General features: G+C 40.0%; 1 protein-coding gene across 2 annotated transcripts; it reads right to left on the reverse strand.

The window, feature by feature from the left end:
- Positions 1-432: 432 nt before the first annotated feature.
- cunh11orf65 (chromosome unknown C11orf65 homolog) lies at positions 433-3,229 on the reverse strand. 2 transcript variants are annotated; one of them, XM_068582208.1, is made up of 9 exons: positions 3,121-3,229; positions 2,278-2,365; positions 2,113-2,205; positions 1,986-2,039; positions 1,717-1,896; positions 1,233-1,363; positions 954-1,103; positions 686-799; positions 433-519 (listed from the first exon to the last, which is right to left on the reverse strand). In XM_068582208.1, exons 1-9 carry the CDS (start codon positions 3,123-3,125, stop codon positions 492-494), a joined length of 843 nt encoding a protein of 280 aa, XP_068438309.1. In that variant the 5' UTR covers positions 3,126-3,229; the 3' UTR covers positions 433-491. The 2 variants fall into 2 exon arrangements, with proteins under 2 accessions (XP_068438309.1, XP_068438310.1); XM_068582209.1 differs by having other exon boundaries at positions 744-799; positions 3,121-3,226.
- Between the last annotated feature and the right edge of the window lie 15,337 nt (positions 3,230-18,566).

An 18,566-nucleotide genomic window follows, 5' to 3' on the forward strand; every position in this document is an offset into this window, starting at 1 on the left:
GCTCTTATTTGATGTTTTTTGATGGACAAAGGCTCAAAACATTAAAATGACACCCATGGGTCTTGGATAAATTCATTCTGTGGGCGCCAGATGTCTCCAGTTGTAATCAGTTTGATCTTGTTAGATGTCACAGAAATTCAATAATAGATTTGTGGATTCTGGGTCACAGAAGTTCATCTCACATTTTTATTTGAATAAAGTCTAATTACCTATTGCAACAACATACAGGTAAGATAATGCCATTAATCATACTTAATTATTAAAAAAATATTGCTGCATGATATTAGGTTGTGGAAATTATAACTCCTCTTGTTTGTGTCCCATCTTCCAGCCACAGTAGTGTTCTTCCTGTTATGGAGATGAAGTGTGACTTTAGAAAGCTAAAAAAAAGTAAAAGTCTTTACGTGCACAATAAGAACATTAGCACAGGGATGGTTTTGACAGATTATTTTATTCTGTTTTAATCAGCCACAGCAGCAAACTAACGTGGATCAAACCCGGGTGGATATGAATGCACATCTGTAAGAGACAGGGTAGGGAAACAGAAGGGTAGAAGGGAGAGAAAGAAAAAAGCAGAATAAAATTAGAGCAGTGGCAAACCTATACAACACCATAGTCTAAAATAGGTTTTGCTTAACAGTGAGGGACATCTACGCAGATGAAAATGCAGGCTCTTTAGTCCTACATGTAAACAGCAGATGGCATTAGAGTGTATGCCATAAGTAGCAAGTTCTGTTGTTCACCATGGATTCGCTCAGAGGGGTGACTGCAGGCCAGACACATCCATTCCTGCATATAGCTGCACGGGCAAAAGAGCAAAATATGTTTTAAAAATAAGCAAGATTCAATCATTTTTTACCCTGTTTGAATTCAAACCCAGTCTATTCAACAGAGGGCATCCAAATGTCACAAAGGTCTGCTGTCTAGAGCTGACAGTGAGGAGTGGATCTTACCGCTCAAAGTCGAGAGTGTTGGTCCAGGCCAACAGCTCGTCCACCTCCCTGTTCAGCATCTCATCATGACCCTTCTCTTCAATGGCGTCCATCACCTGCATTGTCACCACATTGTGTTGATCCAGCTCCTGCTGGCGGCCCTGGTTGTACCTGCATGCAACAGAGAGAGGACAGATACCTTTTGTAATGAAGCACAAGCACAGACTATAGCATTGACTGCAGTCACCACTTGAGGCCACAGTGGTCGTTGCACAGTGAAATACTTGCTTTAAAACTCACATATTCTTCAGCCATTTAATTTTCCTTTTCCGGTGCCATACGCTTACGTCTCGCTGCCGCTGCAACTTGGAGAAATGAAACTCCATTTTTTTGTTCGCACCGATCTCTTTGGGCTCATTCATGGGAAGCACCTATAAGAGAAGAAGGAGAAGAAGAAGAAGAAGAAGAAGAAGAAGAAGAAGATAAAACGTCACTTTAAAACATCTGCTTTTAGTGGCTGGCAAGATCATTTAGATCTGGCATTGCTTTTTCGTTAAATAAATAAATAAACAATTATGTTTAATAAAGTTTAATGTCGATCAAATATGATGAAGACTGCCATAAAATGCCTGTTTGAGCTGTTAATATATTCATATGAAGTGCGTCAGACTCTTGCCACAAAGGGCAAAATTACACCTGGTATTGGTGGTGCATATTTCTTTTTGCACCAATATTTGCACAAATAATAGGCAGAAGAGACTGTTTCTCTGACATGCTTTCCCACCTTGCGACAGAAGAGCCTCCAGCTGTTGTTCTCCTTGCGCTGGTACCAGCCTGATCGGTCCTGCTGGGCCACAGGCTCCTTCAGGCCTGGCTGGGTATAGTCCCTCGGGCTGCTGGCACACAGGTCTGTGATGGGTCTGTAGGTGAAGATCTTGTAATAGATGCTGGGAGGAAAGGTAATCTGAAGGAAAGTCATAAGCAAGATGTCTGGATTATCATAACCACAAAGCTGTTAAGTGATTCACCACTGTTTCCTTATTTAGCTCCTACCCCTCCGAGTCGAAATCTTATGAACACGCCAGCAGCAGCATCCAGCAACTTTGCCTGCCACAGGAAAATCAAATCTTAGCATTTATTTTGTTTGTTGTTTTCATTTATTAGAGAGAATTTCCAGTACCTCTCGGGGATTGACAGCTCTTAGCATGGCTTGAGGATCCCCCTGGTTGCAACGGCTGATCAGCTCTTTGAAATACTTGAAGACCTCTCTGTTCTGAAGTTTGGGAAGAAAAAATAGTGTTTGAATGTCTTTAATTCATGCATGTGTGTACACAGCAGCACCCACCATATATTCTCTCCAGTTCTTCTGAATAATTCTGGCTGCTGTCTGCTGCAGTGTGTCCTGTTGCCTCTGGGCACTCTCTTCCTCTGAGCTGGAGGCAAATTGAATAATTAGACTGGAGAAAAGGATGAGGAGGTGAGAAGGCAGACATGTAACTTGTGTTACTAAAACTTTAATAAGAAATTCTTAGGAGGATTTCCTGTTTTTCTGCCATTGAAATGTAACCACATTTATTCAAGTACTATATTCAAGTACAATCAGTAGACTCATACTTTTTAAGTATTTTTATCTTCTGCTGCTTCATACTTCAAGTCGACTACATTTCAGAGGGAAATAAAATCCGGTTTACGCTGCATTTATTACAAATTATAGTTGGTAGATATCTCACCGATTTAAATAGATTAATCTACCCAACAGTATATGAAGTAAATATTATTAGCTCCACCTCACCCGCTCCAACATAAAAATGCTAATGACCAGCATATCTGTTATAGTTGTTATAGACAGCAGGGCGTTTATTTGTAATACAGTATTACCAAGCTCTGGTATTAGTATGTCTACTTAAGTACACTATCTGAATCATGACGTAGAGAAAAGTAGAGCATGGTGCGCTAGTCGGACAGGGCTGGATGACTTTCGGGTGAGGACCCGGAAGTCCGGCATCCGGTCTCATGCGCAGGTGTGTCTGTGCTGCGCTAGCGACGTAAGACACGTGACCCAAATGAAACGCCGGCCACACAACGCATTTCATCACCTGCGGTTCGATAGAGTTGGATTTAACAGCGACTAATATGATAAATTCATAGTAAAACACAAAGTAAAACAATAGTATTAACTGTTAGTTACCTCATTGTCCCTCCGTTATTTAATGCCAAAACGAGTTACCTAGCAACCGAGCGTGTCTGTCTATTACCACAAGAACTACAACTAGGACGTTCACAAGAACTACAACTAGGACGTTTCACAAGACATCTCGATGGTGTGGCTGCTGCTGCATCTGCTGCTGCAAGACGTTGTAACATTATAACATATACACGCCAATATTAATGTTAATAACACATTTGATTTGTATAGCGTTAAGGTACTCAAAGCACTTTACTTTACATGGTAAAGACAAACAATAGAAACAACAAAACAAGAAAGATGTTCCCAAAAAAAAAAATATAGATAAACATACATGTATGTATACATCTGTATTTATGCATAGGAAAAACTAAAGAGACTCTTTATTTATACATATAAAATCATTTTAATTTTATAAATCATTTAATACAATTTGTGAATTACTGACAGGAGCCCAAATTAGATGCTGTTGTAAATAATATGCAGTAAAAAGTGTAATATATATATATATATATATATATATATATATATATATATATATATATATATATATATATATATATATATATATATATATATATATATATATATATATATATATATATGCAACACAATTCATTTAAATTTTTGTTATTTTATTTTATTTTTTAAATTCCACTTGAGGCCTTCAGATACAGTATATCTCATTAAATGTAAGTCTGAAACCAGACATAGCTGATACACTATCATTTGGACACACCATACATATAAAGCATGTGCTGCTACAATTACGAAAACATGTAACAGGCACAGTCACCCCTGAGTGCCTGTACTATGTACATCATCTGCCTTGTATAAATGCTTCTTCTTCAACCTCTGTCCATTACCACAAAAATGTGTGCCCTTATTTTGAATCCATAATAATCTAACATCAGGTAGTAACACATTACTTAGTAAACTCTTTAGGAACAAACCAGGGCCAAACAACCAAATTAATTGCAAATGTTTATTTATTATTGCATTATTTATTTTTTAAAAAAGAAAAAGAAAAAAAGAACAATGGATGGCAACAGTTTTATTGGCATCTGAGAGGAAAACAGATGGTTAGTGCCAGTTACCCGATGGCCCGTAGATGGCGCTCTTTCATAAGCAACGCTGTAGCTTGCGTATGGCTTTCCACCACTCACACTTACACATTACTATTGAGCTTATGAATGTGTGCACAAAACACACACTCAATCACGGAGGATCTTTGAAAACCTGGAATGTGCAGCCAGGCCCTCTGCCCCCAATCCAGTCTCTCGAAGTGTCATGCAGTGTCAGCCCCAGGCTGTGTGCTTCCACTGACTTCATCATGCGTATGTAAAGAACCACTCAAAAGCATACATGTTGACATGCTCGCACCTACACACGTACGCGCACACACACGCACACACACACACACACGCACACACACACACACACACACACACACACACACACACACACAATGATCATGGTTTTGCAGTCTTTAATTCTCATTTACAAACATTGTGTATTCTTTTTTTTGCCAGTGAAATTGATTTAACAATAATTCCAAAGGGCTTGTCGTTGGAAATAAAATAACACATGAGGTCCTTTCTAATGGCACGAGCTCACAGTGCAATGCATTTTGCAGTGTTTCTTGGCTAAATAACGCCTGGTGCTTCATGTCGTCAATTGATTAAACGTTATCAAGTCCATTCGCTAACTTGTCACTGACCAAGCATGTGAGCCAAACTGAATCAGCCCAGTTACAGCTGAATCCAGTCAGATATACTAAAAATATATCAGCTGTGACAGTTTCAGACCAAACATTTCCATCAAAGCGAAGCTGACTCGACAGTGGGAAACTCTCTCTGTGTATTTGTGAGCTGCTGGATTTTCCAATGTAACAGTTTTGTGGCGCACAGAAAACTTCGAAGGTATACCATTTACCCTCCAAACAAATTGTGTTTAAAATTCTGAACCTAAACTAGACAGACGACGTCCAGGATGCAAATAACCTGAGTTCCCTCACAGCCTGCAGGCGTGTCACAAAACTCAATCCATGTTTCTTCAAAGCAAAGGTCCTCCTCTTCTTGCGGTCTGTTTATTTTCTCCAAGGGGAATGCGCTGTCATCTTGACTCCTAACAAGGACCGACACTTGTATCAGTCTGGTTCTCAGACTTCCAGCACATATATGGGGAAATATTCTATTGGTTAACACACCTGAAATCTAACTTTTGAACTTTTGAATTTCGATTTCTGAAAACTTTGTAGACCTGTGGCTCAACTGTCTGGGTTTGACTGAGTTTGTGTCCTGTTGGCAGACGAGGGGAAAAGAGCTTTTATCAGAGAGCACAACACACGTCTGAGTGTGTATGACAGATCAATTGTATTAAAGTGAAATGAGTGTGAAATTAAATTGGCTTTGCATATTAGGCTTGCTGTTGATACAGCTGACATATCTGCCCTGCCTGATTATGAGAAAACACAGCTCAACTAATTTGTTTTGGGGTTTGGCTGCCAAGAGCAACAGCCAGTCACATCACAAACACCTACTGAAAGAGTGGCGGTCATAGATACCCGGTGAAAACATGCAATCATTTTTTCTTTTCCTCAGATAGAAAATGAGCAGATGGAAGGAGAAGAGAGAAGAAGGTTGTGTTCTGCACAAACTGAATCCAATATCAGCACCTCAATATTGTCCAGCGAGTGCTTATTGGCAGAATAAAAATGATCTCTGTGTGTGGGGAATATGAAATAGAGATTCTGATTGATTTACAGATGCCATTGTGTGAGTCCAATTATGCTGCCCTTGTCCTGTCCCTGGTGCACTCCTTGATGAGAACAGGAAGCCACATGTGCTGTGTCCTTAGGACACAAGGACAAACTATTCATACCATTACAATAGGGGCCATCATTCAACTCTGCATGTCAACTAGGTGTGCCATATTTAGACAGACCAAATGATTTCTCTGCTACTCGCTCCTCATCAGCCACATACTGTCGCTGTTTCAATTCCTCCTTTGATTGCTGATTGTCAGGAATATTTCTGTAAATGGCTTTTACCTCAGGGCCCCGGAGGAGGCACGTCAGCCATGTTGATGATTTCCCTCAAATGGAGACGTTTTTTTTTGCCTTTCCAGACACTCAACAATCGGAGACCAAAACAAACAGGCCATCAATCTCTTTATGGAGGGCGCACAGTCAAAGGAGAATGGAATTCTTTCACAGATATTGCAACATTTACATCACAACCTCCATCACAAGATTAGCTTCAACAGTCCAACCCCCGGAGCATTCCTCAGGGCAGTTTGTTCCTACTGCAGGGCAACTCGTCATTCACAGAAATACTGATCATGCTTCAAATAGCAGGGGTTAGTATGCAACTAATGTCAATACATCTGCAAGCCTTTGAATTATATACAATGCAAAAATACTGTTTTGTATTTGTACAATGCGTTTTGACAATAAAACCCATGATGCCTTCATTTACTCTGGCAGTAATGCAGCATCACTGCATTAAATCTATGGAGTGAACATGATAGTCTAAATAAATGAAGGACTTCAGTGCATGTAAAATAAATATAATTTTACATAGAATAGACCTGTGATCTTCAAACAGGGATATGTGAAGATCCACACAATCATGGAGCGATTGTATTATATATATATTTTAAAAAAATCATGATTATGCAAATCATGATTTTGGGAATTGATGCCTCCTTGACTTTATGTATCAAAACATACATATATCTACATTTTTATGTCGGAGGAAAATAACCATGCAAATAGGATAAAAACGTTGTGTGAGGCCGATTTTTTTGCATGTATACATATCATCAAAGTCATTTGCATAATTGTGGGTTTAAGGATGGAAGATGTTGCAGTCTGTACAGCTTGTACAGCTGCTTGTGGAAGATGTCATATTTGTGATCATGGGCTATTTAAGGGCTGTCATGGACTTTATAGACACTGCAATAGGCTGACTGCACAGGACACGCCTCCCACCAGCCTGAGTCAGCTGTAACAACAAATGAAACTTATCAAATCAGCAGAGAGGTCAAATTCCTCACTAATAAGTAAATAAATGTTGGAAACATCCAACTGCTTCCCTATTAAATTCCAATGAACACATGTTTAACATGAATGGTAGTGCTTGAGCTCTACTTGAACCGTGATGTCAGAAATACATTTTAAAAAGAGAGAAAATAAATACACCACATATCATCCTTTAATTCACTAAATTGAGCACGACTGAACAACCATAATGATCTTTTCCCTCAATGCACTTTTGCAGACGATTAAATAGATTTTGAAAATATGCAAATGATGCTGAGACAGAGCAGCCAGGTGGCCTCTAGGTTAAGATGAGCGTCTCGAGTTTTACAATTGCCGTCTAAAATCAATCATGAGTGACACATGCGGATACAAGATCCATGTAAACACGGTGGAAGACCATGACTCAGTGCTCTGTGCAGCGTGATGACGGAGCTAAGGCCTAGACAAAGTAGCTCTAGTGCTGCTTCATCAGCTCCAGAGTGTGATAGAGATTCAACAGCAATCCTTTGGTATTGAATCATGACCCTTTACAGAGCTCATACATGGAAATATAGCCTTAAGTACACATGATGCCCCACACACAGGCATACATGTACAGTTCACACAGGCATGATATATCTTCAGCTCATGGCCACCAATTACAAGTCCATTGCAAGATCATGCAGGCTGGTTGGTTTATTTATTATTAAAGTGTCCCAGAGGAGCAGTTACTCTCCTGCTCTACAGATGATTTATAGCTTTTTACATTCAATGCTCACTCACATCGGACCTCATGCAAGAACCAGGTTTCATGTGGCACGTACGATTGATTCAAGCTCATTTCAAATTGAATTCACAAGTGCTCCAGACATATATTTTCGCCACAGGGAAAAACACGTTTTTTTTTAAAATTTAGTTTGAATGAAGTTGTAGTTACACTGGAATTAAGTACAATTAAATCTAGAAGTAAATCAGGCTTCATGCTAAATCAATAATCTGTTCACCAAACTACATGTCAAACCTGGCAGAAATCAGCCTCCCTATATCTGCCTGGTTTGACCTTGGAACACTTGTACGTACAAAAGTAAGGGAGAGTATAAAATAAATGTAAATATAAATAAATGTGCCATAGTCTCCCGTACCTGATAATGTCCCATTGACTAAGTGAACAGTACGAGGGCTCTGTGGCATTCATGCCTGCATGACACATCCATGGATGCACAGTTGTTATTATTTATGTACAGTTGTATAGAGTATGCATGCTCTACTGTACATGAGTATTGCACAGCCAAGTCCCAGCGCTCTTGCTGTGTTTAAACGGGATTATTAAACTGGCCGAAGCTCTCTGGATCACAGCCAGCATCACCATGACAACATACATCATCACTTCATCACTCAGTAGCTCTTTTCACTCGCTAAGACCTTTTACTCTTGTTGATTTATTCTGTCTCGTGGATCCTTTGTTCTCGTCCTGTTCTCACACACATATGTAAACATGTGCGTATATCTTAACATGCCAACTCTGAAAGAAACAGTTTGCTTAACGTAAGCGTTATTTTTTCATGTTTGTGTCCACCTGAACAAAACAACAAGTCGTAAACGACACAATCAGTTGTCTGTAAAAATTAAACCAGCATTCCATCATTAGCGGGAAAATTAATAGACCAAAACTTTTTTTTGTACCAGGCTGTAAACGTCTACGCTGGTTTCATTTTGCCGTTGAAAAAGGTATATTTGTTATGGAAAATAAGTTTAGTATGACTTAAGTTAAGTAAGCTACATGTTTTGGTCTCTCCCAGGATACAAACAGGAATTTACTGGGTTAAAGTCCTGTGCTTACACACTCACCTCGACCATCTGCCTACGCAGACTTTGCTCTTTTTACAACGTCAACGGAAATGATTTGTGTTGATTCAGTGACCCATCGAGACTTGGCTGCAATCTTTACCTACTGTATCTCCACTTCCTTCATCTGTCTGTTTGCTCTCTGTCTCGCTGTTATCTTCCTCCTGTCAATCAGTTGCTGCTTGTATGCTTGCTTCCTCTCTCTCTCTCTCTCTCTCTCTCTCTCTCTCTCTCTCTCTCTCTCTCTCTCTCTCTCTCTCTCTCTCTCTCAGGGTGGTCAGATTGAATGCAGAGTACATTTTTTCCCGCATGGTATTTGCGCTAGTAATGTGACCTCTGCAAGTTTTTTTACAGTCTGTGTTTTTATTTACCCCAAACAGCTAGCGTTCATGTAGCCTCTTGACAGTCCCTTTCATTTCAACTAAATGCAGGAAGTTATTCCTTTCTTTGGCTTGATTTTATTCAGTTGCCCAATGGTGCGTTGGTCTCCAGCTAGCTAGCAATTTTAGCGTTAAATAGCGAGCGAGGCATGTGTGCACAGTTGTGTGCATGCGTGTGTGCCTGGGCCTGTGTGTTCATGTGACAGCTTGGACTCACAATTGATATCAAAACTCACATTTGTGTCTCTTTATTCTTTCAGAATTCACTCTCTCGTCGTCAACTGCACATTCAAGCGTTTTCATTGAGACATGTCGTGTTTCTTGCCCTGCCACATGTTTTTAGCAATGTCACCGCAATCTGATCTCAATAAGCCCAATAAAGACAATGTTATTCAAGGTCGTCTTTTGTGGTAATACGGATTCATTGGAGTTGTAGTTTTTGAATACAAAGACAAATATATTGTTTTACCTTGATTACAGTGTACAGTAGTCCTAGCTGAAACAACACCGCCACAGCAGAAATAAGCTACACAGACTATGGACAGGGACGTGTTACGTCTCAGCTTATTGGGAAGACTGGTTAAAGATGCTATCTGCTGCATGATTTCCTCCACTGAGAGCCAGAAGCTATAGGAGCAGAGGCTAATCTGACTTTAATTGCTGTCCCCTTTAAATCAAAATGAAATGTATGTACACGTGTAATCACAGCTTGCACAACTGTTTCAAGAAGCTTGTAATCATGCTGGAAGGTGCTTAAGTGTGTGTGTGTGTGTGTGTGTGTGTGTGTGTGTGTGTGTGTGTGTGTGTGTGTGTGTGTGTGCGTGTGCGTGCGTGTGTGCCTTCATCAGGTGGAGGTGGATGAAAATCAAGAGCTTTTTTTTTGTTCATATCGATGCCGACAAGACAAGAGGGCGCTTGCACGGGCACACAGCCAAACACGCGCACGCAAACATCATCCCAAACCACAAGAAGCATGTCTGAGACTGCTGCCTCTATGTCTCGTTGTTATAATTAATTTAAGCAGAAGCCCAACAGGAATCAAGCCTTCATTAGGCAAAGCTTTCCTGTTTTCCACCATGAATGTAATAGAACGTAAACAAATATCCGCCAGTAAACAAAGCGGCCTCAGAGGGTCTCCATTTCCACTTCCTGCAACTACTGAGGAGTCTTTATAGTTTTTTAGGATGATTCTGTGTGATGTCTGGAATGGTAAACTTGTATATATATATTATTATTATTATTAAAATAGTGCTGAAAGTGCAGCGGTGAATACATTGATTTGAGTTCATCTCAAATGTTTATATCACTTTATTCAGCGTGGAATTTGGTTTCAACACGTGAACGTTCTGCATTTTTGACAACTATCAGATGTTATTTCTTGTGTCTGTTTAATAGGCTTGTCTCTACTTTATTTGCTTGATGTGTTCAGTGCAGTTTGCACCAGACAAGTTATTTTTGATAGTGGAAACTGTTTCCTTCAGGGCCAGCACGATGGAAACTAATGTGAGCTTGAGAAATAGGAATGAAAGCAGTGTTCTTCTGACAGTGCCTTTATTTCCCTGCATCACCCCAGTGCCACTGAAAAGCTAACAGCAGGAGTTTATCACTCATTAACACATTCCTCCCACAAAAGGGAAAACTTCCTGAAGAGCACGTGTGGCAGCAACAAATGGAACAGAAAAACTGGACTTATTTTTCAAATGTTGGCGAAATAACTGTAAGATGCAATTTGTCATTTGCGGTAAGTGAATAAAATTGAGTGAATTTCAGCGATAGCTCAATATGACTGCACCCCCGTTGAGTGTTTGCTTTTCATCCGTGGCACCGTGCTGTGGTGAGTATATTCGAACACGTACAAATGTGTCTGTAATGAAGAGTGCAATGGATTCTCTGCAGCGTTTCATGAAACTAAAGACGTGGCAGGCCGTAGTAAAGTGTCAAGAAACAAGCTATGGAGGCCAAACAGGAACCGCTCAAGCTAACACTGAACTCAAAGCACAGCCTCACAGATCCGCTACAATGGCTTTAGACTCTTATTCCTGTTTTAACTAAAGAATATGCTGCACTGTGTGTGTGTGTGTGTGTGTGTGTGTGTGTGTGTATGTGTGTGTGTGTGTGTGTGTGTGTGTGTGTGTGTGTTGAGTGAGAAAGAACAGGTGCTTCCTCCTTTTGCAGCTTTTATCCAGTGACCTATCCCCTTAAGAAAATGACCTCACATGTACTTAAACACACACACACACACACACACACACACACACACACACACACACAGATTGTGTCCAGCAGATATATATTTTTAATTATTATTTTTAGCTGCTTGAGTCATGGCTAACCCATTGTTCAAGATTAACGCACTGGTTCAAAGCTGTTCATGCAGAGTTTGATAAAGCCTGAAAAGACATAAATAGCCTCAGTCTCTGTTGTTATGGGATGCATTTTTTGTGCTATTTTAACATGGCCTTAACTACGCCAAAAAACAATGTTTTCTTCCCCTCTGACCATTGTAGAGGTTTGAATAGAGACACTGATTGTATCACAGATTCCCACTGTGCTAATTGTCTAATAAGTGCAAACAGCAACATGCAGACGAGACAGTGTGTTCAGGACAAACAGAAATGATCTTTTAGTGAATGCAATCAGCAAAACAAAAGACACTTGTAACCCTTCATTTTAGTTGATACGCCTTAGTAAATAGGGTCTTGTCTATGACCTTGTTAATTATTGCTGTTTGTTTTGGACTAATCAAGCATGAGAGTTGTTGTATCGGTGTATAGTCAGGAATATGTCTGTATCGCCCCTTTTTAAATATAAATAGTCAAAAGGGACAGATTATTACTTTAAAACGTAAAGAAGCTAAAGCTCAATCTGATATCTTGCCACAGCGAGAGACAATATTTAGCTCTTTTCTTCCAGCCGTCACTCCTGACACAGATACAGGAGCAGTTTCCACAGGATGCGCCGGCACGTGCAAGACATCCAATGGCTTTCCATTCTGTCCAGAACTTCCCGAAGAGCTTCTGCAGCCAGCACCGAGATGGAGGCAGGAAGACGGGTCTGACCTGCAACAGGCTTCTACTGAAGGAAACAGGAACACATCTGTGTACCGATTCAGGTGCTGCTGGCATCTTATTGGCTTCACAGTCTGCAGTCTAACTACTCCTGACAAAGTTCACAGACTGAGCCACATCCTCTATATGAAGGAAGAGGAAACTTTTTAAGTCGTTGTAAGTAATTTATCACCTCTAAGGGACCAGTAGGAAATACTTAAATGGCTTGATAATAAATGCAAATACACGATATGGAAAAATACTAACATTTATTGTTAAAGAGAATTACACAAGATCGGTATCCACGTTTTAAGGGACTTTAAAGAATAAATAAATATTCACAAGCATGCCAACATGTTGACCTTTGTTATTTTTTTCATTAGTCCTGTTTATACTTTGCATCAATACAACATAACTCCTATATATTCTTTAACAGTTTGATTTAATTTCTAAGCTGCACAAATTATTAGTCTTTAAATGGAGGTCTGGAATTGTTGATTTAATTTAAGAATGAAGCTTGAAGCGGTGTGTACAATCAGGATGGGATAGGGCTTAGTGCATTGATAGTATTCTCAGGAAGTAATTTTGTTTTTACTCAGGGAATCCATTAGCCGTGTCTTCTTTCCCTGCAGCTTCGTTTTATTTACTGGGTGTGTTGCACTAGTTGCATTTATTCTGCTCATATGTGCATGGATTTTAAAATGAATGAATTTACTCCGTTTTGCACTTCATTCATGTGTAATTTACTTCAGTGAATACAGTGAGCTCAAATAATCAAAGTTATTGCATCATATTTGAGTCAAAATCTGTAAACAATCACATGCTGTGTTACTGAGCATACTATATCCTGTATATATAATGTATGCCTCATTGTTAATTGTATAATATTTATGCAATGTTAGGGTCCCTGTTCGGTTCTGCTTCGGCCCATGGCAGCTTTGAGCTAACGCTAACTTCCGCAATCTAATAGTTTAGGTTTAGCAGGTATACTGTTTGCCATGTTGATCATCTTAATGTAGTGCTTTAGCCTGCTGAAGGGAAAGCTAACGCGGTGCACCGGTCGAAACACTGTCTAGTTTTTACTGTTGATAGACCTCGGGCCTTCACACAGTCGTGTCGTCCTGTTTCCCCGGACCGAGCCCCGGTGAGAGCTTGTTTGAGTTTCCCTCCAGACTCTGGAGGAGAAAGGGAGAGACTTTGACCCGCTGGACCGTTTTTGCCATTGGCTTGTTAGTTTACCTCCTGCATGACCGATGAAATGAAGCCTTTGGTTGGATTAAAACCTGCTGTGTGAGCGTGCGTTTGGGTCCACTACATTACCCCGTAACAAGCAGATAGCAGAAAGGAAGTTATGACCAGTTGACCAATCAACCTTCTTGCTGGAGCAGCACAGAGGCTAATGTGGTGTCTTCATATGCATTACGTATAAACCCTGACTGTGGCCATTCAGATAAAAAACAGGGATCCCCAAATTAATAAGGACTGAGCCTCTGATAACAGCGATTATCTGTAGTAAAAATAATTACAATCCAGCCGAGAGTTATTAAGACAAGGACAATGCCATCCCCATAGCCACGACGCTAAAAGTCATGAAGAAATAACAGAAGTTAAACAGTTAATGCTATTTACCTCGATAGATCTTCGTTTATCCTTTGATAGAAAATCAATCTGCTGTTTTCTTCATTTTGGCCAATGTGTTGAAATTTGGTGGAGGAGAAACAGAATCAATGAGTGGGATGTCTGCTTTGTTTTTACTAAATAGTGTCCAATCTTAATAGAAACCCACAGCAAATATATCTGAGCTTTACTTCAAAGCTTTCAATAGTGTGGCAGCAGAAGTGCTGCAGAGATGGTAATAAATGTTGGGATAACAATAACAATTACAACTTTCTCCCAAGTTCTGATTTTGGATCGGAAACGCTGAACTTAATCTAATGAACCATTAGTGCATATAACCTCTAGTTGTTCATTACCTGACAGAATACAGTCTGTCACCAATAATAACATTTCAGAAATTGAACAGAATGAATACATTTCTTGGCTTTTGAGTCGTCTTCGACCTTTTTGACCTGCAATAAATAACAGCTGTATATGACATAATGGAAATAACTTGTTTTGTGTTCAAAGTTAGCTTTTTAACTCTCACTTTAGTTACAATTATGAATTCATCTTTTCTGCTCACTCGCCACAGTCACGCAACTTTACAGGTGTGAAGCTTAAAAAAAAGGCAGAGTTGAAAAGTGAGAGTGGTTCAATGACTGATGTGGTGCCGCAGCTTGTGGGATCCCATCACAAGACATCTTTAATGTTTAATGTGATGCTTACCAAAGCGGCTCCTGCTGACCTCAGTTTAGCAGAAAAAGCTGCAGGCAGTAGTGTTGCTTTTATTAGACCATAGATTCCCTGTGGAGCCTTGTTGACTGAACACAGAAATAATAAATGACACTATCAGTAACAGCATATACTGGATATACAGACTATTATATATAAAAAGAATATGACTAACAATAGTTCATAAGTCAGCTTCAGACATGGAAACAAAGTCACAAATACCCATTTACACTCAATATGATATCTTTTCTGGATCATTTGGTCAATATGACCACATGCCTGAGAAGAAATCTGCCTAATATGTTCCTACCTGGTAAAAGTAAAAGCATATCAATCATGAGAGACAAGTCAGATGAAGAAAAGATTATGAGATGATAAAGTCTTCACAGAGTCTTTGGTGTTTGGACTCTTCAACTAGATTTGTAATCGAGGGGCGTCCATCCTGAACAGCAGCAAGATAAAACCCCAAATGGAGTCCAGACACTGGTGGTGTGTGATGAGGCTGATAGACGATGAGTTGATGAAGCTGAAGAATCGGCTAGGGACTGGGCAGAGATGCGGAGGTGGAGGGACGTTTAACAGCAGGAATACACTAAAGGTAGAGAGACAGTCGTAGTTAAAAGAGACAGCAGCAGGACTATAGACTAATGATGTCATAACTTAAAAAAAGTTATTATTGTGTCGCTGTGCAATGGAATAGACGAGACCTGCTGATCAGAACAGGTGATAACATGGTTGACGCCCCTAACTATGGCAGCAAGGAAATTATGAGTGAGCATGCGTGAGGGGTGACTGGCAGATGTATGATAGATAAACTATAAGCCTATGCAAAAGTATAGTTTCCCTGACAGAACTTCCGCTAGAGCTTCATTTGCTTGCAAGTCACCGCTCGCAAAATCATGATATAAAAAGGATGTCTGACAGCGTTTTGCCCCTTGACCTGGGATGTGACCCGTTTGTTGAGACATTTGCATATTAACATCTGAGCTCAATGCAGCAAGAGTTGAGATAATGAGGAGTCTTATAATACAGATGCAGATGTAATTATCCAGATACCAATCACGTGTTAAACCAAGTCGAAATGGGGCCAGAATGACTGACGCAACCCTGCAAGATCATTGGCAGCTTGGTGTTTCTCTCCAGTATACGGTGTCATTGAGGAGGCCACTTTAATTATCACAAGGAAGACTGCCCACTTTAATAAGCTTTTCCATGTTCGTGTGATTTGTTTGATGTTTCAGATATCCCCCTAGGACAGCCAGTACCACGGCACTACAAGTAGTATTATGTTACGTAATGTACATGTAACAGTATTATTCAGTTTAAATCATGACTTAAGTTACCATCACAAATCGAGTTACAGGGCTGTTAGGTCAATACAGGCTAATGACGTTCCAGGAAGTTGTTTCAAACTAAATTAACTGCACAGATATCATACGATCAGTCTTACTAAGTCTAGCCAATTTATTGCTGCCCTCCAGTCTCAATGTATTTTTTAACATTTGGTGAAATAATGCTTACTTGGTGGAGGCAAATGAGAGAACCGGGGATTTACACGTCGAGCAGCTCTCATCGACTTCCTAATCAAACACAGCTCGGCCGTCTTCCTCCTTTGTGTTGACTTCAAGGTTGCATTGTCTTCTGCTTTGATGGAACACGTTCTCTGATGTACAGAGTTGGATGCGCCTCAAACTTTTTCACCAGCTGCTTTCTGAATCCTCTGTTCTTTCTTCACAAAAGAAATATCTTGCGTTTTAGAAACTTTCTCAAGTCTGCATGTATCCACATACCTGCCAATGGTTTCTGCCAGAGATCCTTAGCCCAGAGTTGTAGCACAGTCCACCATAAATATGACTCACATCCTAGTAAATGTCAGCTCTTCCAGACAGTATTCAGGTTATTATTGCAGCGCTACCAACTCTCAGGGTTTCGCCGTGTGAGACACGCTTTTTCATGTTTTCACACACTCACACGCCACACAACCAATATCTCAAGGGGCTCTCAAGTGTCACACATTGAACGTGACTGTCACTCATTTTGGTCTTAAGTCCTCCCGCCACACAGCTGTTCGACGGCACGTATTTGTCGACCCCCACCCCTCTGTTATTGACTGCCTGACATGACTTTTTTAGTCCATTATGGAATTTTTAAAAAAAAGGCTCACACTAATGTAGTCAAAACTGAGTTTCAATGCACAAATCTTTTGCGTTGGGTTAAACTTGAGTGGACTAAAGGCCAGCCATCTTGACAGTGCTGACATGAAGGCAGTGGGGAGCTTAGAGAGTCCCACATAGAAGAAGCTATCGTAGCTTGTACTGAGCTAGCTTCAATCACTTTTTTTCACCTCTTCAATGTCTCTTTATTGATTAGGAATTGTGAACAAAATGCCAAAAAATGGCAGCCTATTGAGAAAACAGAAAGACGTTTGGAGAGCTGTTGTGGCTGACGAGCCTATTTCCTTGCTAGCTAGCTACGAGAATTATCTCAGCGATTATTTCCTACATCACAGATGTTCAAGCACATCCTGTTTCGCTAAAGTATTTGCACACTTCCGTTGCGACCGAGCCCTTTCTCTCATGACTGCTCATCAGAAACCTCTCTTATCATTTCAGAAGCTGCCATTCCCTCCTCTTCCATCAGATAGCCGTAGCTCCGTTGGGTTCGCACATACTGTCTGTTTCTGAACCCTGTTTCAGCTGTCGACCATGTAAAGTTTATTCTGATATGTTCTGCGGCAATTTGTCAGAAGCATTTCAGTAAATGAGTTGCAAATTAACTTGCAGCTCAATCAACTCCCATCTCTTCAAAGTATGCCAAATCTTGGAAAGCAAAAAAAAATAAGTCAAGTGGATAAATAGCATATTTATCTCCAGGGTTGTGTAAGCATTAATGAGCAGAGGATTATTGCCAAATAATTAAAATAAGCAAGATTAAGAAATGAGCATTAGTGTCTTTTGAAGCTATGTTGTTCTAATTTGTTCTTTGATTTGGGTTTATGTATGTGAGGTGCATACAAAACCACTAGAAAACAGTCAATGTATCCAACTCAGAGCCTCTGAAATTAATGGGCTGAAAACACAGCCTACATCAGGACTGCCAAATGTTTCTCAAAAACAAAAGATATGCCGTCAGAATAACTTAAAAGACACTCTAATCATATGACTATTGAGGACATTTGGTTTGAGATGGAGACATATCATTGTTCTTGTCTATGCATACATTTGGGCTATAAAACAAAATTGTCAAACTGTGTACAGTCTCTGCAGCGTGTCAGCTCTGTAAACATTTAAATTAAAGACAATTTGTCACAGAGGCTGAAGAAATCGTCTTATCTGGGGAGCTGATCAATAATCACTGTTGCACCATCCTGGGGGAAGAACGTTGAAACATTTTGTTATCAGTTTATGGAGCTTTAATAATGATTTTACGTATTAATACTATTCATAATAAAGACCTTGTTGTGAGCAGATGTGTGTTGGTCCGTCGCCTGCTTCTATTTCACATCTTGTCCTGAGTGAACACGCTGGATCTGGATTGATTGATATTCAACCAGCTTTATTTTGTTTATCTAATATCCTTGAAAATGGGAAATGACAAGGGAGCACTCTTGTATGACTGCAGTCCAGACAGCAGGGAAATGTCTGTCATCATTCATAACCTGTAGCAGAGGAAGCTATGCTGGCACACCGAGTCAATAGAGAATACGCTGGAAAGATGGAAGGAAAAACAAGTATTGACAAGACTTTCGTCCTCCCAACAAGACAAACATCTTATATTTCACTTACCTTCAGTACATACAATAAGACAGTGGCAAGCCGTGCA

This window comes from Clinocottus analis, unplaced genomic scaffold, assembly GCF_023055335.1.
Source record: "Clinocottus analis isolate CAN_PGR_092001 unplaced genomic scaffold, fCliAna1.0.p SCAF_18, whole genome shotgun sequence".
Taxonomy (NCBI): Eukaryota; Metazoa; Chordata; class Actinopteri; order Perciformes; family Cottidae; genus Clinocottus; species Clinocottus analis.